This window comes from Camelus bactrianus, chromosome 5, assembly GCF_048773025.1.
Source record: "Camelus bactrianus isolate YW-2024 breed Bactrian camel chromosome 5, ASM4877302v1, whole genome shotgun sequence".
Classification (NCBI taxonomy): Eukaryota; Metazoa; Chordata; class Mammalia; order Artiodactyla; family Camelidae; genus Camelus; species Camelus bactrianus.
The window spans coordinates 55,468,048-55,491,770 of NC_133543.1; the positions used below are offsets into that span (position 1 = coordinate 55,468,048).

The following is a 23,723-nucleotide window of genomic DNA, read 5'->3' on the forward strand; positions in this document are numbered from 1 at the left end:
TGGGGGGGCTTTATCTAAAAGGAAACAAACAAAATTCACTATTCACATAGAAATAAATGGTGATTAGAAAGTTATGCTCACAAGGAAGCAAAATATTTCTGGTTTAAATAATAGTTCCAGCTAAGTCCCCCTGTGCACGCTGCAGATGGAACTTACGGAAATCCTTTCCTCTCGAAAAGTTTTAATTTAGAACTGGGGAACTGTAAATGGTACACGAGCTTGGCTATGATCATATAAGGAAGCAAATTCACAACTTTCTACATTGAACTAATTCAGAAATATTTCTCTCATGTAAAAGTTTGGTACATTTTAAAGATACAGACTATTCCAAGAAAAACAATTGTATATGTTTTTAACTTAAAGTTAATTATCTTGTTAACTTAAATTTCTGGTTAGTTATCCTCATTCCTAAAAGAATACTGATTTTCAGTGCATTAAATATCCTGGAAACAAATCTTTAATTTGAAGGAAGAAAGCTATTTTGCAAGAATGAACAAAATTTTGAATTTAAAAAGTCTATTAAAATGACTCCAGCATATCCTAATCTGAACTAAGCAAAACAAACATTTTTACTTAATGTTCTTTAAAAAAGATTACTTAAGGAAGATTTATGATAAAAACAGACAGCTTATAGGGAAAAGCACTGGCTGCCAATTATTTAAGAAAAAGATTTCCTAGCAAAAAGAGTTTCTATATACTCCTGTTTCTTCATCATTTAAGTTGATGAGGATAATCCTTAAGTTTCTTTTTAACATTATGGGTGCACAAGACAGAAAATTAGCTTTATGATAAAGTCCATGGTTATCTTGGTCATTACTGGCCACACTAGTCCAAATTAGCTACTCAATAAATATTTATAGAATGATCAAATAAAAAATATATTAAAGGATTGGCTCAATTATTATTGTATAAAAACACAATAGAATGTTACATAACATTTAAAATTATAAAACAGAAATACATTAATTCAAATGGAAAGATTTTTCATAACCTAATAGTCAGTAAAGCAAATTACAAGTACTTTTATGTAGAAGAAATGTGCTCTCTCTCTCTCCGCCCACCTTTCTCCTTCTCCCTCCTCCACCCACCACATAGTCTAGAAGGATAAACAGCAGAATATTATTGGTTATGTTTTCCATCAACAGTGGGATTTAGTGGGATTTTTATGTTATTATTTTTCATTGTTTTCTTATTTTTGTAAGCAATGAACATGAATTACTTGTATAACAGAATTATAAAAGTTTAAAATAATCTATGCATAGGAAGACTAGAAATAAATCCATCAAAACGTTACCACAGTTGTCTTTTGGATAGTGGGGCTATGAGTAATCTCTCTTCTTTCTTTTTTTTTACTTCATATTTTCAACTTTTTAATAAAGAACATGTATTTCTTTAAGACTAGGGGAAAACACTCTTAAATTCATTAATTAGATAGATCAACACATGATCTATTTTTTAAAATTTAAGGACAGTTTTAGGTAACATGATTAGATCCATTCACAAATATCACCTCTCCCCCAGTCTTGAGAAACACTAGATCTCCGGAATGTGGCCAATAACCATGCGGGGTTCCAAGATGGTCACACGAAGAGGTCTTTGAGCCCCTGAGGGCTGCTTCTTAGGGGAAAGTCCAGATCACTAGAGGGCCTACTTCAGTCAAAGTGCATAGACATCAATGACCAAAATTAATGTGTAAATGATTTAACCGATTTTAAGCAATCAGAGTGAAGTCAAGGTTCTGCTTATATTAACATTCCCCTCATTCACTCATACTCTAATAGGCTTTTCTGAGGGAGACAGGAGAAAAGTTATAACCATTTCTCCAGGAATTTTATAGGCCCCGGGGTCCTCCCCTGGGAGCTGGTCACACAGGAGAATGTCATTCGTCACCTGGTACTGGGTGGAGAACTCTAGTCTGCGGACTCCTGAGTGGGCTATACCTGCATGCTGTCAGGGATTGTAGGAAGAGAAACTAAAATGCCTTAGTGGTTCTGATAAGCCGAAAAAAGTGCACTGGTGGTGTTGCCTAGGGAATTCTGGAATCACACCACTGCCACAAAGGACGCCTTCTCTCCTTGGAGTAGATGGGGAGCAGGAAGAAGAAATGGTAGTTTTTCACACTGGGATACCTGGAACCATGTGGGGCAGCTCACAGTCAGAGAGCAGGGGACCCTCTACCACCCCATCAACTTGACCGTGACAAACACCTGCTGTAGAAACTTCGCAGGCCAGAGAGGAGCAGCAGTGGGGGCAGCCAGTGGTTAAAGGAGGGCTTGCTGAGCGCTGCTGGCTCAGGTCCAAGACCCCAGCAGGGCAGAGAAGACCTTCCTCTCTCTACCTAAGAATCCACTCTCATTAGGCACCCATATTTATCAAAGTCTTTATTACAGGTTAAAAAGTGAAGAGTCCATAATGATAGGCTGTAACTTCAACAAGTTACAGAGCCCTGCAATCACTACTACATACCAACAATTCCTCTATTGCTCTCATTTCCCTAAAAACACACGACCTGAGAAATTTTACATCTAAAATCAGAGATAAGGAAGATAGGTATTTAAAGATAATAAGGTGCTGTGTTGATCATAAAGACAAAGGAAAAAGATGGAGGTAAGGAGTGCTATAAATGTAGAAAACTAAAACATTAAATAGGATGTCACCAGTCTTATCAACTATTTAAAAAAAATTTCTTGTCCTGATGGAAATCTAATCAGTGGTTGCCCTAGGCAGGGGGTAGGGGTGGGATTGTCTACAAAGGGGCACTAGGGAACTTTCTGGAGTATTGAAATGTTCTATATTTGATTGAAGGTGGTGGTTTCACAAGTGCATACGTTTGTCAAAGCTCATCAAACTTACATGTAATTGTGTGATTTCACTGTATGTAAATGATACCCCACTAAAGTGCATTTATAAAAAATTCTCAGTAAACGAGCCTATAAAGAGATATGGGCTCACTGGTAGAGCTTCCCCCATTACAAGAGAAAACAGAAGCTTCTCAAGGGACAGGGCACCACAGTTTTTTTCCTCACTATGAACCTGGGCAGTAGCCCAAAGTCATTCTGAAGTTACTACGCAAACTCTACCCACAACAGGGATCCCTTCCTGTTGAGTGGGAGAAGGGATGGGAGTTGTAAATCTCTTAAAAAGGTGCTAAACAATCTGCAGCTTGTATAAAAGCTTCCGCTTTTGAAGGGAAGTTTTATAGTAAAGGTGACCTTTTATCAAACATTGCTGGTAGGTAAGTACAAGCTGCAGGAAGATGTTTAAGTTGTATGAGGTGCAAAATTTAATAATATAAAATAGATCCTCAGCCAACCTACAGCGGTAGTGGATTTTCACTGGATGGTTTTAGGAGCTAAGGCAATAGAGGGTAACAGGGCTGATTTATTCAAGTTACTGAACAAACCACAGTGAAAATAATGCAGCAGCAATAAACTTAAAGGGAGACATACAAAGAAGGACATGAGTAGTAGCCATTAGAGACATCTATATTATCGAAAGAATCTAATTATTGCAATATAATGCTCAGGTTTGAGCATTTTTGATCAGTCATGGTAACTTGAAGGAAACCTAAGAAGAGTTAAGAACTAATTTATGAGGCCATATAAAAACAACTGTTTTCATAACTGAAGGAAAGGCTTAGGGTGTGGCTATGACTTACCAGTCTCTGAGAGGTTAAGAGTTTACTAAAACTGAAGAGCTAATTCTTTTAGCACTGCCCACAGGGTTAGTTTGTGAGCAACATGGGAAGGCCATATTACTGCCTGATAGTCTCGACTTGCTTTGGACCACAAATGCCACTACCCTCCTAAAGCCACCGGAGTTGATTTCTGTTTCATTAAGTTAAAGGATGGGGATCTTGCCACCACTGATTATTTCCCCACCAAAATGCTAAAGGCTCTGAAAGAGCAATTGTGAAAGAATTTCTAATAGCTTCCTTTTCCGATCCACAAACCAGTAATTTAAGAGGTATTTTATTTATTTAATTGGCCCATATACAGAAATCTTCCAAAACTGCAGCTGGCCTGGAAAATTACAATTTGGTCTTCCGCTGGCCTGGTTCTTTGGAGCTGGGGAACTCATGTTTATCTTCCATCTTCCTCTTTCCATCTGGTTTTTCCCTAATGGCTTTCAATTACTAATCCTTTCTGTGGGTGATAAGATGGAAGGAGAGATTCACACAAATAACTTCCTGGACCCTGTTTGAGTTTTCATTAATCATCACAAGCATGAGATGCTCTGGTGGGCTCTAGGTTGTCCTGACACATGACAGCGTTGGGAGGAGAGGCCCCCACCCAAGCCCCCGCAGCTTCTTTGAGCATATCCCTAAAGAGGTGCATTTATCCACCACCCTCCACAAACTATTTCATGTCACAAAGACAATTTTTCTGTAACTCAGATGCTTTAGCTGTGGAGTGAGGACTGGCCCTACCTCACAGGGACATTCTAAAGATTCTGAGTTCTTAAAGGGAAAAACAGAGTATCAGGTCAAGTGGGACTTTTCTTCTCCAGTCTTAGGACTGAATATTAGGGCCTTGAACTTGGTTGAATTCATATAATATAGTAATTTATTTGTTTATTTAGTCAACAACAGTTTATATAAAACTCAAGGTGGGGAGTCAGAAGTGAAAGAATACTGAGGGATTAAAGACTTGAAACTGGGGTAGATGCCAGAATATCATATTAATTTCTGATCCATGAGTCTGAAAAACTAATGTTCTTGTCTAAAACAGTGTTCCCTGTGATCTGCTGGGCTATTACAGCAGCAAGCTCAAATCAGAGTACGTCCAACTTAAAGTCTGCTGAACACCTAATACGACGCAAATTATAGGCACCCTGCCTCTTGCCATCAAGCGTCTAAGTGTTAATAGGGTGGAAATAATAAAAATATTAAAATGTAAGTTCTCTGATGCAGGGCTTAAATCTTGTACATCTTTTATTATTTTCAGAACCTACCCTGTCTCCTTACAGATAGGAGACTGATTTAAATGCAATTAATTTTGATAGGAGATGAGTCAGTTCATGAAGACCAAAGAAGAATGCGGACGACACTCTGCTGCGCTCTTAACTTGTTTAAGTTCCGAGGCAACTTTTGAGTAACAAGAAGAATTTACTTATATAGATAGCTCATGAAAGACTATTTAGAAAATAAAGTGTGAACATTCAGGCAAAGGATGGAGAGGGTTTACCCAGCTGGAGTTGAGAGAACAAGCAGACTCAGAAGTTAGGGGAAATCCGAGGGAGCCTAAGGGCCCAGCATGGAGTGCAGGAGCAGTAACGGTCCACCGCTAGGCGGAGAAGCAGGGGCCTTTCTTGTCTTACATTCAGGGAAACTGGAGTTAAAATTCTGGTCGATACTAAAATGTAGATACCACAGGAAAATAACATATTTCAGCCTTAAAAGTCATTAGCACATTATTGGGCAAAGACACATGTTCCCTGATTGACCACAATTAGAAGTATCACAGTGTTATTAAGAGATTCCACTTTTTGATGAAGCAAGTAGGAGACTTTTGATGTTATCTTGTGAACTCAGAGGGCAGCTGAAGCACTGAAAAACGGATCAGAAGAGAAACCCGAACATGCTGTTTCTCGTAAAGGCAGAGGAACAGCACTGAGACCATGAATGGGCATCCGGCTGGTGATCGCTCTGATCTAGAGTGTGGTAACGCATCACATACAAGGAAGGCCACTTTACAGAACCTCATTAGCACTCATAACCACCAGTTCAGTGGAATCCATAGTCCTTACTTTAGAGACTGAGGCAAACTGAGACTCAGGGAAGTTAAGGCCTTGCTGAGACCACACAGACAAATATATACTTACATTACGTAGGTTGTTTTTTTTTTTTAAACTGTACTTGATTTTTTAAGAATGATGTTGACAGACGAGGACAAACTATTAGAAGTTCTGTATGGAAGTTGTAGCCTTCCTCATAAACTACTAAATTGATTTTTTAATATAAATAAGTGACCCTATGCACACCTGGCAGTTCTCTGAGGGCCCGTTTGCCCCTGAACAACTGATCCCAACCTAGAACAAGCCGCAGAGAGAACTCAGCATGTAAACTTGACCAGTGGTCAGGAGGGATGGATGCGGATAAAGGCAGAGGCAAGGAGGACAAGAGGAGCACAGTGTGGGGAGGAACAAAGAAGGAGAAAAACACCAGGCCCAAAGACGGAGAAAGCACAAATCAAGTCAGCAAACACAGCTTCCTGAGGATTGCTTCATGCTACCTGCTCCCTAGTATCGATGCTTTTATAATGATTGAGTATGGTCTTCTTGCTGACCTCCACACTGAGATTATATGCATACAGAAAATGTGCTATATATATTTCTAAGCAAAGTAAAAATGTTTACAAGAGTTGCTTTGTGGGAGGCTAAGACAGTGAGCAGACCAGCTCCTTCTGCTTTTCCAGGGGACAAAGACCCCTGTCACTTTATGGAGGTACCCAAAGAATTCCAGTAGTTCAACACGGCTTGCACTTCAACTTCAAGTTTCACAAGGCTTTTCAATATGGATGCGTCTGGTGATCCCCAAAGATGTCTTTGAAAAATGAAATTTAAATATAAAGTAAATTCCTAAAGAATCAATTAATATGACAATATGCCAAGAACTGCACTCATTCCAAAGAACAACAACAACAAAAAATATATCCACACTCAGACACATGTAGGTTATGTAGGCTGGTGAAGTTCCAGAATACCAGTAAGTTGATTCTGCCCACCCTTGTCATCACAGGTCATCCTGACATGTGAGACAGGTTTGGGGCTCAGAGGGCTAAATCTGAAAATAAGGATGTTCTGGCTAGAGTCAGAGTTCTAACTCATAGTATGGTTCCTGAAATGTAAATTATATATTTTATTTGATAGTTTATATAATTAACAATTATACGAGACATTTTCAAAAGCATAGTTTTCAAAGACAAAATTACACTACTGATTAGTGTAAAAGTACCACAGAAACAAGTGCATTCTGCCCTCGGTCCAGTATCTGCCTCACCAACTGTACTATAGTCACTATTTGGAAGAAGAAACCATTCAAATACAGTTGCAAGATAAATTTTTAAAAAGTAACTAATGAAAGTTGGGCTCTTGGCCAATCTGGAGCGCTAGAGTTAAGCCGTTCTAGAAGAGAAGGAAGTCTGGCTTTTCAACATGCTACAACTTCATGATTAAATGTCTCTCGACATTTTAAAAAATATTTATTTTTTAAGTTTCTAATTGCTATCTGAGCTGAGGAAGTGACTTAAACAGTTAATGAAAAGAAATGACACAGACATCACTTGGAAAAAAATTTTCCCCCTCACCAGACGCCACCAGATTTCCTAGGGACAACAAAGAATCTTCAGGATTCACTTCCTGTGGCAAAAAGCTTTATGACCATCCTGCCAACCTTCCACAAAAGCTCAAAGGCTCAACTTACACCTTAAGAACTGAAAAACAAACAAACAAACAAACAAACAAAAGTGTAGAATTCTCATCCTTCAATTTTAGAACAAGGGAAGACCTTAAGAGATCACCCAGTTCAAAATTCCCTAAAGTGGGTTTAATGAAACATTATTTTCCTAAAATGTTCTGAATAGGGGTGGGGTGATGCAGGTAAGTTTGGAGCATTCTTTTTTAATATATTACTTTTATATTTATTTGGGGGGGATTAGGTTTATTTATTTTTTAGAGGAGGTACTGGGAATTGAACCTAGGACCTTGTGCATTGAGCTATATCCTGTCCCCCAGCAGCAATCTTGAGAGTCATAATGCATATGAGGAGTTAGCAAAGCTGAGAAGCCTAAAGAAAAGAAATGGTTGTTTTTTTTTAATTCATTTTTATCAAAACTATTTGAGCACAGGACCCTTTTTGCAGTAAGTATTTAATAAAATCCTGTGAAATTAATGTTTTGTAGAAAACCCCGTCTTATATATGAAGAAAGTGAAGTCCAGACAGCCTAGGGGATTGCTCAAGGTCATACAGTTGGTTAGTGGATAAGCCAAAAACAGATCTCATCTTTTCAGACCCCACTTCAGTGCTCTTTCTCGTGCTGTGTTCTCTCTCTTACAACACCTGCACTCCCTGAAGGGTCATGGACTATACAAACCAGACTCTGGAAGCCCTCCTATGAAAGGTGGGAAACAGTCTCAGAGAAGTGAAAAGGCTTGCCCAAAGTGACACATAAAATCAATGCCTGCAGGAGGACCTAGCTCTTAATTCCAATGCTAATATCCTTTCCACAGCAGCACTAAAGCTCCTGCAAAGCCAACACTTCTTGCCTCTGAAGAAAAGGAGTCATGGACAACAGGGGATTTAGCTATTCAGGACCCAGTGAAATGGTTATTAAAGCACACTTGTGTCAGTAAGTATTTCATATCAGTTAAACATGATTGTCTTTACTTACAAATGTCATCCACTGTGACAGGGAATCAATGTTTCAAGCTGTTGAACAGGTCATCATCCCTGTCCTGTTGGATGACACCTGTAAATAAAATAAATCTAGTTTTGAGTGAGTAGATTTTAAGCCAACTAGATTTAAGATGCATGCAGTTTAAAGCAAAGAGCAGTTTTTAAGATGACTCTTAATCAAGGTCTGCTGAAATGGACACCTCCCAGGGCCAGCTCTTTCACCCTAGGTTGCTGTCACTGGCCTTCAGCACAGAAAAGTGCAGGTAATGTAACAGGTAATGTTGCCTGAATACAAAGGGAATCACGGATCCTAGAGCTAAAAGCGTCCTCTATGCTCTGTCTACCTTAGTCTCTTGCCTCTGTGAACATTATTTTCATTTTGTAAGAGGGACAACCAAGGCCCTGTCAAGCAAAAGGACTAACCCAAGGCTAAATAGCAAAATATCTTTAGCTCTAGTCCCTTCACGTAGTACAGCATATGTAGAACACATTAGCAAAGGTTATCACGAAGCTGATGAAATCTGAAAGACTCATAGGTACATATTTTAAGAATCTTTCATAAATGTTAACTTAGAATACTCTAGCACATCTTCATAAAATGTGATATCAGTATTAGATATTTAAATGCAAGCATTACTAGAAAATGCCATGAATGAAAAAAACAAAACAAAACCAAAAGTGAGAAAATGGGAACTAGAGTGAAAAAGACAATATTAAATACAGTATGCATTTAGGATTCTAAATTATGGTTACTTCCAAAAAAGATATGTGGTTCCTAACAAATAAGACTATATGAAAAACCACTTGCTACAGTCTATAATTTAAAATGTTGGTTTCTCTGGAGCCACAAAATGCTACTGTAAGTAAGATCTACTAGAGACTAAAATTTGGGCTGGGCAAGAACATTTGAAATTCCTATTCTGTACTAAATACTCTAAGATAACTGGAAGTATTTTAGGATGCTGCCTTGAGGTAATATGACTGTCACCAAACTCATACCACCAAACTCATACTGAGTGCTAAGCCCTGTCTGATTATTTTATACATACTATCTCATTCAATCAGTCCTCAAAAGTTGATTATTATTACAATTTTACAAATAAGAACATTGAAGTGCAGAGAATTTAAGTAATTTGCCAAAGTTCACTCAACTGGTAAAATGGAGGAATCTGCACATAAGTCTATTTGGTGACAGAATCAAGCTTAAACCACTATGCAATACCGTATTTCTTTAAAATAGCAACTGAAGACACTCAAAAATATGATAATTAACAAAATTACAATTAGAACACATAAAACTCCCAACTAAGTCCCACACAATATAAAACATGAGGAAATTCTCACTCTTTTTCTTGGGGGATGAGGGGGGGGCCTAGGGATAATTTTCAAAGCAAAATAATCCTAATGCCAAGGAATTAAAACTTCTGATGTTAACCTTAAATATATTGCAACTAAAATATGACAGCGGAAAACTTAAATCGTCTTTTACAATTAAAGAAAAGTAAATTTTCCTGATTCAATTACTTCTTAAATCCATAGAGATAAATCTTCTGGTTACTCATGACTGACTGGTTCTCAAAATCGTATAACAGTTATTGATAGACTAAATTTAATCAAGTGTATTTAAGAATACAGATATATATTAATTTGCTAAAGAACAGAATTTTTTATAAAGTAAATTATCTTTAAGGGAAAAGAATTTTGATAGATAATGTGATCCCCTCAATTTTTAATGTAACATAGCTGCTATAAGTTATGCTTTGACCAAAACCCTTAAACTTTATCAACAGGGGCCATTTTTCCAGCATATTTTGAAAACTGTGAAACTGTTAAAATAGGAAATAACCAGGGATATAAAACATACCTGACATATTTTAACTGAACAAGAACTAGATATATGCAGTATCACAGAAACCAGACATCAAGGCAAATGCACATCCTTCCCAGAGCACTGTGGAGCACCAACCTCTTCTGGCAATAATGGTTTTCTCAAAAGGACCCCAAACAGAAGAAGATAAAGTGTGGTTTCATGGTAGCTTACCCTTTTCTCTGACACCCCATCCTGGCCTGTAGAATCTTTCTCATCATGTGTCTCTTTCAGGACTGGCATATGTTTTTGGTATGCTGGCTCTCTGTTTAAGGTTGTGTATCCTATGTGCTCATAAATTGGGTTTATCGTCATCTTGGCAATGTATTCTGCTGCCTTGGTTTCAATATAGAGAGTAATCAATCCATCAGTCACCAGATCGTGGATGGACTCAAAGCGCTTCTCCCCAACAAAGTGCTTTCCATCGTAGTAGAGCCTGAAGTTTCTGGTTTGACTTCCAAATCTGCCTCAATGAAATGGGAAAGATGTTTTTAAGAAAAGTAAGCAAGTGAATTCTTTCTGAAAAAAAAAATTTAATACTACTACTTTGTGTGTATCTTCTTTGTTTGTTTAAATAAACTGTGGCTAATCTCTGTGAATCGTCTGGAATATGGAAAATTAAACTTTTGAACACAAAGAATGAACTTGCAACAGCTAGGGATAACTATCCAAAAGCACGCCTACTGTAGAAGGAAAAATTTATTCTTATTTCTCTTTTTAAGCCACTTCATTATGCCTATAGGAAAAACAGGGGAGAATAAACCTCATATCCTGTTAAACACACTCCATATTCAACTGGTCAACTACATGACATATGAAATTTCTATATTAGCAGTTCTCTTCAAGCTGGTCAAATAAAAGTATTCAATGTATAACATATTTCAGAGCCCAGCACTCATGTCTTTTAATGGGAAATCCCCACTTAGGGCTCACCTGAGTGTGATGCCAGTAATCATTTGAAGCAGAGCCGATTCTAAAACCTGAGTCACAGAATAGGGCAGGATGGCACAGAAACACACTTTTGCTCTTTCTAGCCATGGGTCAAGGACCTGCTCTTCCCTTTTATACAGTCATTGTTCTGTCTGCTTGTTGAGTCTGGGCAAGAAGTGCTTTTGATATATACACACATATATACATATATATATATAGAGAGAGAGAGAGAGCATGTAAATCATGAACTATCAGACTCTTGAAATTCTGTTCTCACTTTTGAGTCATGTTTCAGTAACATTTAAAAGAAAAAACTGGAGAATGGTTTACTTTTCTGATAATTTCAGTATTTTGCTTCCTGTAGCAAACCTCAGAAATGGGTCCAAGTTGGCATGTCTAGCATCAGTGTCCTTGCAAGATGACAAAGGCAAGGACACGCACTGACTTTAATAAAAGCTGATGCCAAAAGGCACCAAGAGCCAGCATCACGGTCTCTGGAAGGCTGGCCTGCATGAGCCTAATTTAAAACTAAACAAATCAGAAAGGATATATTTAATTTCACTGTTAAAAAGACACAGAACAGAGATGAACTAAAATAATTAATAGCTGTTTAAGGTTTAAATAGGACTACAAACTTATGCAACAATACTATTCTGGTACAGTTATATTCCAGGAAGACGGGAGTTAGAAACTTAAGATTTCACTTTAAATGTACCCTTTAAAAAGGAAACAAAAAAAATTTTTATAATGGCCTGAAGTATCTCTGTTTCTGTAGTTCAAGTTGGACTTTAATAATTATTTCATCTAGAACCCAATACTCTATCCATGCTGGTCCTTTTTTTAAAATAAAATTTATCTGCCTTTTGGTTCTTTAAAAGCAATTAAATTTTGATTTATACTCAAGAGAACGATTCATAAAATTCTATTTTCCCATTCTCATTTTCCTCTAATATTAAAGACATATTTCTCCCAAGTAAATTTTCATTATAATGTAAGTCTAAAAAGTTGTAAGGTAAAATTTCTACACCAAAGTGAAATATAAAAGTTTTTTTCAGTTTAATATGCTGCTTTTATTATTTGCTTTTCACTAATATTCATCATCTGTTTTTGAAGAAATAAACACAGAAAGCCACTTTATGATTTTTGTAAGGTTCTTACAGCAACAAACACTCACAGCACTGTTGAACATTAAATTCCTTTATAGGTCAGTTGTATTCAGAACCATTTCAATAAGGTATTACACCATTTTACTCTGGCAGGGGCTTAAGATTTTATAATTGGCATTTCCACAATGGGTATGGCATTTAAAACAAAGACTAAGCAATGGTGACAGGCATCTGTCACTCAACTGTCTTCTGAATTCTGAGACATACGGGAGCAGAGGGAAGAAGGGAAGATGGCTGAACTGGCCTCACCTGCATTGGGATAGTTAGATCCAAAGAGCAGAAATCTAAGGTTAGACTTCTTGGCACTTTACAATGGAGCTATTTCCACGCCATCCAAAGAGAAGAAGGTTTCCTGGCTACCTCTAGGTTACTGGGCGAAAAAGCACAAGTAAGTTTGTCCGTTTCTCTTTCTCAGTGCAGTGATCTTAAGAGGCCCCAGGTATGCTGCTGCCCAGTTCCTCCTCAGCTTGTACTTGAGCCCGAGACTTCCAGTTCAATCAAGCTTCCAGCCTTAAGGGAGCTGATCAGGTAACAAAAATGACTCATAATATGGGTTGATCAAGACTTAATCTCAAATGATAAGAAAATGATTTTCCATCTTAGAATTATGATTGAATTTTTAAGAAAAACTGCATTATTTTTACCAATGAGAGTATAAGCTCTGTTTGCCTACTCTAGATATCCCTCTTTTATTTTGGAAGCTACATAAAAAAATAGCATCATCACTCTACAGACTGACAGAGACTTCTCCGCTTCCTTGATCTGAAAGGCACGATGGAAAATCTTTGATTAAGGTGGGGACTAAGTGTGTCTGTTCTACAAAAAAGAGCCATAAAAAGGAGATCCCCAATCTAAAAGCAAAGAAAGAATCCTTCCTTATAAAAGTTTATCACTCACAGATTGTCATTTAAACAACAAACATTTAACAAGACACCCAGGAACCGTTAAATATTAGGCAGTTCAAAATAAAGTTTCTTTTCCCTTGATAACCTCAATGGGAAATAGACAAACATAAAAACAAGTCAATACAAAGACAAGATGAAACGTTAAATTTCAAAAAGTACACCTTTAGATTGATTTCTAAAAAAAATGATTATAATAATGTGTATAATCTTGTTCACATACAGAAAAGTCACATTTCTATACAGTGATACATGAAACCAAGTAAATCCAGTACCTCCCTCACACTATGAAAACCAAGAAACTCACTGCTTAACAACATTCGAACTTCTGCACTTAAGCCTGCATGAGATCTCAGAGCTAATGTTTATGGCCAAGTACAAAAGACCCCTGCAGTCTTGAAACAGGGTTTGGCCAGAGGCAGGCAAGTCCTTAGTCCTGTGGGTTTAGCAGGAAACCTTAGGCTTTGGCATCAGACAAATTAAGTTTAAATCCTCGATCTCCCACTTCTTAGCTGGGTGATTTGGGAAAAATCATTCTTCAGATTCTGCATCTAGGAAACAGGAATAACACTACCTTGTACAGTAATAACATTACATGTCTGTGAGGATTACATAAGAATATTTAAGTCAAAGCTAAGTACAGCTGATCCCTGAGCAACACAGGTTTAAACTGCACTGGTCCATTTAGAGATGTGGGGTATTTTCAACAATAAACACTACAGCACTACACTATCTGTGGTTGGTTGAATAGGTGGACCCAGAAAAGTGGATACAGAGGGCCAATTACAGGTTACACGTGGACTTTCCACTGTACAGAGGGTAGCTGCCCTAACTACCACACTGTTCAAGGGTCAGCTGTATGTAGTAGGTTCAATGAATAGCAGCCCATTTCTCCTTTGTCACCTTAGACCTCTGCAGAGAATGACAGAATGAGTTATCAAACAATAAAGTAAAATACAAAAGACATTTGATAAATATGCATTGAAGGCAGTTTAAGAAATAACTGGTAACACTGGTTGTACAGGAACATCTCTGTTCTGGTTGATTTTATAGTCAATGAAAGGCAAGGGGGAGTTCTTTGTGAGTTTTCCTCCTGGATGTCCCTGAGTACATTTATACCATGTGGTGAGCTGAGTGGAACTACAACAGAGCGCACAGCAGGAGCAGAGAGGCAAGGCGAGTCCTTCCACTGGGCCTTGGGAGTTAGGTCTCTGATTCCAAAGGAGAAAGGTCAGGAAACATACTGAAGCAGGACACAGTAAATGGACCTAGCGACAACTACTGAACTCTCGATTGCAGGGTACTGATTTGTAAAAACCATTAAAGTTAAACCATTTTCCCTTCCTTTTTATAGGAAACTCTTCTTTACATCTTTTCTTACATTTATTATCTGCTTGTGCTCTTACTTTTTAATAGCTATTCACTTTTTGACAAACATGCTTGAAACTGTATAGGCCCAACCCACACCTAGATAGAGTTCAACAAGATGAAAATTCACTTTCTCCCCAGTGGTACAGTAGTTAACAAACAGAAAACAAAGGCTGGGATAGTCTCCTCGGAACTGCTACTATTGTACATAATTACTACTTTCTAGAAAGAATGTCTTTTTCTCCAGTGATTCCAAGTTTGGGTTTTCATGTTTTGAAAAACTGTTTAATGCTGTGCCCAGCTGCATTCAGATGAATCTCAAAATACATAATTGTAACATCTAGCTTTAAAAAGTTAACAAAACCCTTAATACCATCCTTTCTATTTTTTAGCAAGTAAATCATACTCATAAAAAATTCAGTCTAGAGGTACAAAGTGATGAAAATATGTACAGAGAAGAGTCCTTGGGATTTTACTTTACTTTTTCTAAAACCAAGGATTAGTTCTGATTTGAGGCCAAAGTATTTGGAAGGATCTCTTCAAAGGAAAGCTGCAAGCTAACAGATGTTTTCTGTTAAGAAACAGAAAACAACAGATATACAACACACTTGCCTAAGTTAACAATAAAATGTTAGAACTATTTCCAGAAACCAACATACTAAAACAATTTTCTGTATCATAACTATATACTTGTGTATTGTTTATCAGAGTCAAAGAAGCTAATCTAGTGGTGAAATACAACTATCTCATAAATTCTTCTAATCATAAACATACCTTTTGGAAGAAGGGTTAAAAAAGGGACAAAATGATGAGGCATTCACTTAAATACGAGATATGAATTTAGATTGATTAACTAAGAAAGGCTAAGAGAGAGAGAATACAGCTATATATAATTTCAAAATACCTTCTCCATCTAAAATTCTTGTTAGGACACTACTTTTGTCTATCTTGGTATATAATTTTGGATGGCAAGATGGGTCAAAATATTAAAATATGTGAACTCAAGAAGATATTCCCTTGGCAAAATAAATCATCTTCAAGAAAGAAGCAAACCAATGTGCCTAACAAAACCTTCACAGGTGGCACCAGGCAGCTCTGGAAAGTGGAACTGATATGGAAGGAATCAGTTACAGAAGGTCTGTCTAAGAAGCAATTAGACATTCCTCCCCCCACTCCCCAATCCTGTCCCCAGTGCAACCCCTTCCCCGACTGTAGAGGAAGACTTGAGTTCTGTTATCTGGACAGTGAATAAAGGAGATTTTGGACTGAGGAACACTATCCGAGTTGAAGGCAGAGGTACCATCCTGAAAACTAAGTAAAAGTTTTCAGTACTGAAGATTGAGACTTCATCTCTCTTCACTACCAGGTTCTCAGAAGGCTTGTTTGTACTTTTCCTTACAGGAAGAGTAGAAGATTCTTCTCTGGAAAGTCTGATAAGCCTAACTGAAATGACTTAAGTATAGAGAATTCATCCTATAATTGGGAGGCTTGCCTCAAGCTCTCAGAACCACAGGTCAGCTTTTTAGTGCCAAATAAAGTTAAATATGTGCAGTCGGCCAACCATCACCTGGAATCTGAGGAAAGTTTCTCTCATGAAGGACAAAGACAAATAAACAAGCAGAATCATGGGAGGAGATGAGAATACTTTTTAATTATCAATATGCTCAAAGAAACAAAAGTAGGATATCTCCTATTTCTATTCCTGAATAGGACTTAGCAAGAAACATTAAGATGCTATAGAAATGGAACATAAAATACATAGAAAAATAAGAAGGAAACACAGCATAAACAAAAATTTTAAAGAAATGAAAGATAGTTGAGAAAATATTTAAGAAGAGCAAAAAGACAGAAAGATGAATAAGAGAAAAAAATAAGATGGAGAATCAACCCAGGAAGTCCAACATCTAAATAATAGGAGGTCTGAAGAAAGAGAAAAGAGAAAATAGAAGGGGAAGAAATCTAAAATATACTTCAAGAAAATGTATCATAATTGAAGAACATAAATTTACATAATGGACAAAAATAGGCCCACGTCAAAAGGCTAAAAGGTGCTCAGAGTACTGCAGTAAATACAAACTAAATCTTCAGAACGGCAAAATTTTACAAGTCTGACAATACCAAGCACTGGCAGGATATAGAGCAGCTAACATAACCAACACATGGCATACTGTTTTACAAAATGGTTTTAAATTATCTAGTAAAGTTGAATATATGCAAATCTATGACAGAGCAATCTTATTCCTAGGTAATATTCTGGACAATATGAGTGATTTATGTGCACTAGGATGGACGGGGACACACACATACACACACACACACACACACACATACAGAGAACAATGCAAGAGCAATGTTCAGAATGCCAAAACCTAGAAACCACATAAATTCCCAGTAGAGTAAAAAAATTGTGGTACATATACTGTGATGGTTACTTTTCTATGTCAACTAGAAGGGTGTTTTCAGATGAGATTAACATTTAAATCTGTGAACTTTGAGTAAAGCAATTTGCTCACCATAATTGGGTGGGTATCATCCAATCACTTGAAAACCTGAGCAGAACAAAATGACTGGCCTTCCTGAGCAGGAGGGAACTCTCTAGCAGCCTTTGGACTTTGCACCATCAGCTCTCCTAAGTCTCAGGTCTGCGGACCCATGCTGTAGATTTAGACTTGCCAGCCTCCACAATCACGTGAACTGATTCTTTGCAGTGAATATCTTTCTATGTATACACACATCCTATTGGTTCTGTTTCTCTGGGGAACCCTAACACAATAAAATACTATATAGCAAGGAAAACAGATACATGCAACAATATGGGTGAACTTTCAAAATACAATGTTTGGAAAAAAGAACAAGTCATGAAAGAGTATACACAGTGTGGTTCAATTATACAAAATAGTCCTAAGGTAGGCAAACTCCAGCTGCATTATATAGGAATGTACATATGGATGTTAAGACCATAAAGAAAAGCATGAAAAAGATTATGCGAAGTGAGTCTGTAGTTAACTACAGTATGGAAGGCGGAGACAATGATAAGAAAGGGAAACATGGGGGAACTTCTGGACTACCGTTAATATACCTTGACGTGGTGGTAGGGACTATATAGGTTCATATATATTTAAATGTAATCTATTTTTAATACTAGACATGTAAGCTTTATACAGTTTCCTGTATGTTTTATTTTATAATACACTTGTTTAAAGAATAAAAGTAAAGAATACAGCATCCAAATGAAAGCCAAGACCTTTGCCTGGAAGAAAAAGCAATCAGAAACAGATTCCCTGTAAGTGCTTTACACATAATTTTAGAATATAAACTTAAAAATAGAATTCAATGATGAGTTTTTAAAAGAATGAGGGGAAAAGGGAGATTATAGAGCTAAGAGAAACAAACTGAGTATCCAATAATATTACCATATATCTAATAAATAACTAGAAATGGTAGGGAATAGGACCAACAAGACTGAAAAAAAAAAAAACTGGCTTGAATAAGCACACTGAATGCAGAGGAGAAATAAAAGAGTATACCAATTATAGGGTAGATAACAAACACAGAAGACCAAGACAGTATAACATAAAAAAATGCCTCTCAAGTTCAGATGCCAACAAATAGAACAGAAAAATTACTCACAAATATAATTTGGGAAATAATCCAGGAAGAAAAGAAAGAACTAAATCTCAAGAATGAAAGAGCACACTGTTTAATGGATAAGTTTATTAAAGATCTATCAACATTAAAACATATACTAGTTGAAATTACTAAATTTGAAGAATAAACAGACTTTTTCAGATAACCAGGCAGAGGAAACAGTTCACACAGGAGGAAAAACAAGACTGTTTAGATTTCTCTACATTAACAATAAATGTCAAAAACCAGTGGTATGACAACCATGCAGTGCTGAGAATAAGAAAAAATATAGTGAGGATACTCTATCCAGACAGGCTGTTTTAAATTAAAGACAACAGAAGGACATTCTTGATATAAAGTTATAGCTTCTTTTCAAAAGAAGTCTTTAGAAGTCAATGACTGATAATGTTAATTTGGGGTATTTTTATTTTTTGTTTTTGTTTTGATTTTACAGATACTGCATTTAGTAGTAGCAATTTAACATTTTAAAATATCGATCCCTTCAAGAAATCCCTAGAATTTTACCTCCATTAACAAATGCCCATCCCTAACAAAAGAACTGTATGTATTAGAATTTCACTTCCATGAAATCCAGTGACTCTTTCCTAATTACACACTGGTGGATGAGTTCCTTTATGTCTTTAGGATACCAGTTAACAGAACTGCCAAACCCAAGCAAAGACTTCATAAGTGGGGCCAGTCTTGATGACTGTTCCACCACACTAACCGGTCTTCAAGAGGTCCCAAAAGTCCCTTCAGTTCACAGAGAAGATTATTCACTGGTAAAATCTCTTTTGTATACAATTATAGTGATGGTATCTTGCATCTCTAAATTTGTAAAATCCCTTTCCTGTTCATCTCTTCCTGTACCCACTCACTCTTGCCAACCCCCAACTTCCTCATTTCTATCACAATCTCTTAGTAACCAATGATCATTATACAGAATGCCAGGGGTAAGTCAATGGATGTCACAGTCAAAACCATGCACAAATAACAGCTTACTGCTTTCCTTTGTAACACATCAGTGATGTGTGTTTTATACTAATGATTCAGTAAGGCTGGGGAAAGATAATTTATTTATGCAAGTATATGTCAATGTCATTCTAGAAAAGAAGGTATGTGTACCATGTAAATCTGCATCATCAAGAAACACAATCATATTTCAGTCAACCGTTCAACTTGACAGCTAACTAAATTATAATGAAAGATTAAAAAAATGAGAACATGTTAAGATAATTAAATGCATATGACCCAATCAAACATATATGGAGGAAGAGTGGATGTTCTGGGACTACAATGCCTGGCAGAGCTATTAATTAATAACGTGCTTTGTTGAACCTTACCTACAGCTACTGGTTCATCTGCCAATCATGAAATGAAAATGCATGTTGAATGAGTAAGGTATAAGAATTCTGGCTTCTACTTTACAAAAACCTTAATTCTGAAAGATGAGGCTCTGGAGATAGAAGAGACCTTAGTGATTGTCTAGTCCTCTGTTAATGTTTGTTGGGAGGCCCCCAGGTCCCACCCCAGGACTTCAGACTCAGAATCTGCACTGTTAAGAAGATCCCAAGCTGGTCCTTAGGTGGATAAAAGTTAGAGAAACACCAGTCTAGTCCAATCCCCTCACATTACAGATGAAGCAATAATGAGGTCCAAGTTCCTAAAACAGTAAATAGGTAGGCTAATAAAAACAAACCAAAAACCTCAAACAAAAATTTAAAAAACCCAATCCACTGCCTATATGTTTTTTCTCTACCAGTAAGGACTGCTTTACAGTGTCTCCCTGGAAGGTCTCCTCACTCAAAATGATTTTACGTACACTGTTCTCCCCAAGCACCTCTACGCACAGCCAAATCAACAGGTCTTCACCCAAACTGAGCAATTCTCTCATCTCTTCTCCCCCTTCAGAAGACCATGCCTACTTCAACATCCCTTAATAGAACCACCACCCACACAGTCAACGCTGCTGAGACTTTCATAATTATCTGAGGCTCTTCAATCTCCCTCTACATTTAAGCTTTTTATTGGTTGATCTTTCTGAATCAACCCAAACTCCACCCATTCTGCCTAAGTTTATCCAAGACAGATTTTATCACATCATCTTCTGTCTTGAAAATTGTTAATGGTTCATTACTGTTGAATAGAATTAGAAAAGGCTTCATTAATACCTTCCCCTAAGTTGGCCAGCTAAATGTAACAATAAAAAGTATTCTAAAAAATACATGTGAGTAACAGAATTGCCAAAAGATAAGCAGATTACTAGAGTTTTGTTGGGTGTAATTAAAAGAGAAGTGATAATTATCATGATACGGCGTTTGTCATTTAAAGAGCTGTAATGCTCTTAGTGTGCTGATCTGGGTAACATGAAACTGCCTTCCACTGACAACTGGAAGTAAATAAATGAAAAATAACCTTTCTAATGTAGTGAACCAATTATAATAACTTTTGCTATCTCTGTTTTCACTTTACTATTAAATCAGAGAAACACTATTATGTCCAGACAATAAGTAAATGTATATGTTTACTTGAAAAGTATTCCATACACATTATAATCTTGTTAAAACCAGGGTAGGTCCAGAAACAATGTATTTGTATAATAACAATAGATTTGGCTTATTCAAGAGTTGGTGATTAGTCCCACTAAAAGCTTATTAAAATCTTGTTTCCCTGAGTCTACTACTTCAGGATAAAAAGTCACATTACAAAAGAATTTTACAAAGGCATGGAGTTAAGTATGTGTGTGAGTACTTGTTGGATTCTATACATGTATATAAGTGTGTGGGGGAGTACAAACACAAATCCACATGTTCATATACGTTTTCTAGATTCCTACTATTTAATTACTTTAAACAACAAAATGCTTTTTATCATTTCTGTATAAACTACACAAGTCTAAGTATCTTATACAGACTATAATTTAATATTTTTCTTAAAGACTCAGGTTCATTATCATAAATGTACTACTAAAATTTTGGTATCTGAATACAGAAATATCCCAAAAGCTACTGTAGTGTACTGAAGTTGCTGTACCCTGATCCATACTGCCCCTAATTACTGAAACTAGAGTTTTCTGGGTTTTTTTTAATTTTTGGAGGGAGGTAATTAGGTTTATTTGTTTATTTTTAGAGGTACTGGGGATTGAACCCACAAGCTCATGCACGCTAAGCGTGTGCTCTACCACTTGAGCTATACCATCCCCCACAGTTCTTTTTTTTTTTTTAATTGCAGTATAGATTTACAATGTTGTGTTAGTTTCTGGTGTACAGCACAGTGATTTAGTTATACATATTCTTTTTAATTATAGGTTATTACAAGCTATTGAATATAGTTCTCTGTGCTATACAGTAGGACCCTGTTGTTTACCTATTTTGTATATAGTAGTTTGTTTCTGCTAATCCAAAACTCCTACTTTATCCCTCCCTCACCAACTTTTCCTCTTTAGTAACTATAAGTTTGTTTTTTATGTCTGTGTGTCTGTTTCCATTCTGTAAATAAGTTCATTTGTGTCATTTTTTTTGGATTCCACATATAAGTGCTATCATATGATATTTGTCTTTCTCTGAATCCACAGTTCTTCAATCTAGTTTTATATTTTAAAAATCTTTGTAGGTTATCAACTGCACTCATCTTTTTTTTTTTAATTGAGGTGTGTTCATCTTCTAATTCGCTACTTTTAATCTGCAGTAGGTTTGGGGGAAAAGACAAAAGGATCTGTTAATACTGTATATAAAGCTGTATTAAATAGACTGCAGTGGGGATTACTGAGCACTCCTTTGCACGGAACATATGGACTCTGGCAGCTAGTTAGCCACTCAAAGGCACTTCCCAGTCTCTTGGCCATATTTTGGAGACCTGAGGTCTGAGCTTCAGATAAGTTGGATGTTACTGTAGATGATCAGAGGCAGGCCTAATTTTGGTTAAGTATTTACCTTTAAGTTTATTATCTACTGATCATTAACAATTAGCAATCAGCAAATTACTACATTAAATGCATCATAAAAAGCCTCACTTAAAAAAATCTATTAATGTATACTTTACACACAATAAACTGTACCCATCTAAAGCGCACAGTTCAAAGAGTTTTGAGACACTACCATCACAGTTAAGATTCAGAACATTTGCAACACCCCCCAAATTGTCCTCATGTCCTTTTGCAGTCTATGCCTCTGTCCCTTGGCCTATTCAACCACTTACCTGCTGTCACTGTAAGTTTCTACTATTTCATGTAAATGGAATCATACAGCATATATTCTTTTGTGTCTGGATGTCTCAGATTCTAACACAAAGATCTACCTTAAACTGATGGATACAGTTCTCATCAGATTGTAAACACAACTAGACCAGGATTTCAGGCTATGGAGAAGCAATAAATAAACTGTGATTGCTACTTTGTTTATGAAGTTGTTCTTAAATAGCCTCTTATCTCCAAAGATGGTAGGGATCAGACATAATCAATCTGCTAGCTGGGAAAAAGAATTATCAACATAGCCATGGTTGTTACTTGTTGACTTTTAATGGCCAATAAGCAAATGCTTAAAATGTAATATACAATGTATCTGTGGGTGTTCATTTTAATAACATTATTTAGTATTTTTTGAGTGTTATGTGCTAGGCACTATGCATGTATTAGTCCAAATAATTCTTCCAATATGTATGAGTTGTTACTACTACATCCCATTTTACAGATAAAGAAACTGAGATTTAGGGAGGTAAGTAATTTGCTCAAAGTCATACAGAAAATGCTGGAACCAGAGTTTGAATTAGGACTGTCTGACTGCAAAACCATGTTCTGACCTCCAACCATATATAATGAATTAAAATTACAGGCCAAAAAGGTTGTCAAAAGCCCAATAACTGGGTTATGTATCTCTTGGAGCAACACAGCAAAGGAATAATGAGTACCTGTCAGCTTAACGATCCCTAGATAAAAGCAATAAATGGAATGAAAAATGGATTTCTTCAGTTCCTTATTTGTGTAAAGAACTGTATCACAGGGAAGTAGTCTATCTGACAATTATCCAACACAGTTTTACTAAATAAAATAATTAATTAAAAATTCAAGGAAACAATGATGAAAAAGACTTACTTCATGCCCCAGAGGATTTAAGTTCATTTGTAAAGACAGAAAGACATGCATGTAAATAGATTATTACTGTAAGTGGTACTTTGTTCCTAGGTATACTGAAGGAATATGCATAGATATTTTCAGAAAATAAATTAATAACCATGAGATCAATAGTACCAGGTGCAAATGTGTTTGGCAGAGAGTGAAATATAATCTTGCACATTAGGTACCATTCATAAAAATAAAAACAACTGAGCCATAAATAGACTTCTGAGTGAGCCTAAAAACCTGGCAGCAAACATCTTAGGAAAAATCTGGAAGACCTAGCAGTAGTCAACCTGTGGCTTGGAGAATGACCACAACTGAAAGCAGAAACAGAGCCAAAAGCTAACACAATTGT

The 23,723-nt window shown here is 36.6% G+C and overlaps 1 protein-coding gene across 5 annotated transcripts in view; it reads right to left on the reverse strand.

The window, feature by feature from the left end:
• CHN1 (chimerin 1) overlaps positions 1-23,723 on the reverse strand; it is a 192,883-nt gene that overhangs the window by 58,004 nt on the left and 111,156 nt on the right. For 4 of the 5 annotated variants that reach the window (XM_074363914.1, XM_074363915.1, XM_074363913.1 and 1 more), the window contains one exon: positions 10,437-10,725. In XM_074363914.1, the coding sequence (XP_074220015.1) occupies positions 10,437-10,725 (289 nt within the window). Of the gene's footprint in view, positions 1-8,390; positions 8,469-10,436; positions 10,726-23,723 lie in introns of those variants that run through there. The other variant, XM_045520935.2, reaches the window with a different exon arrangement.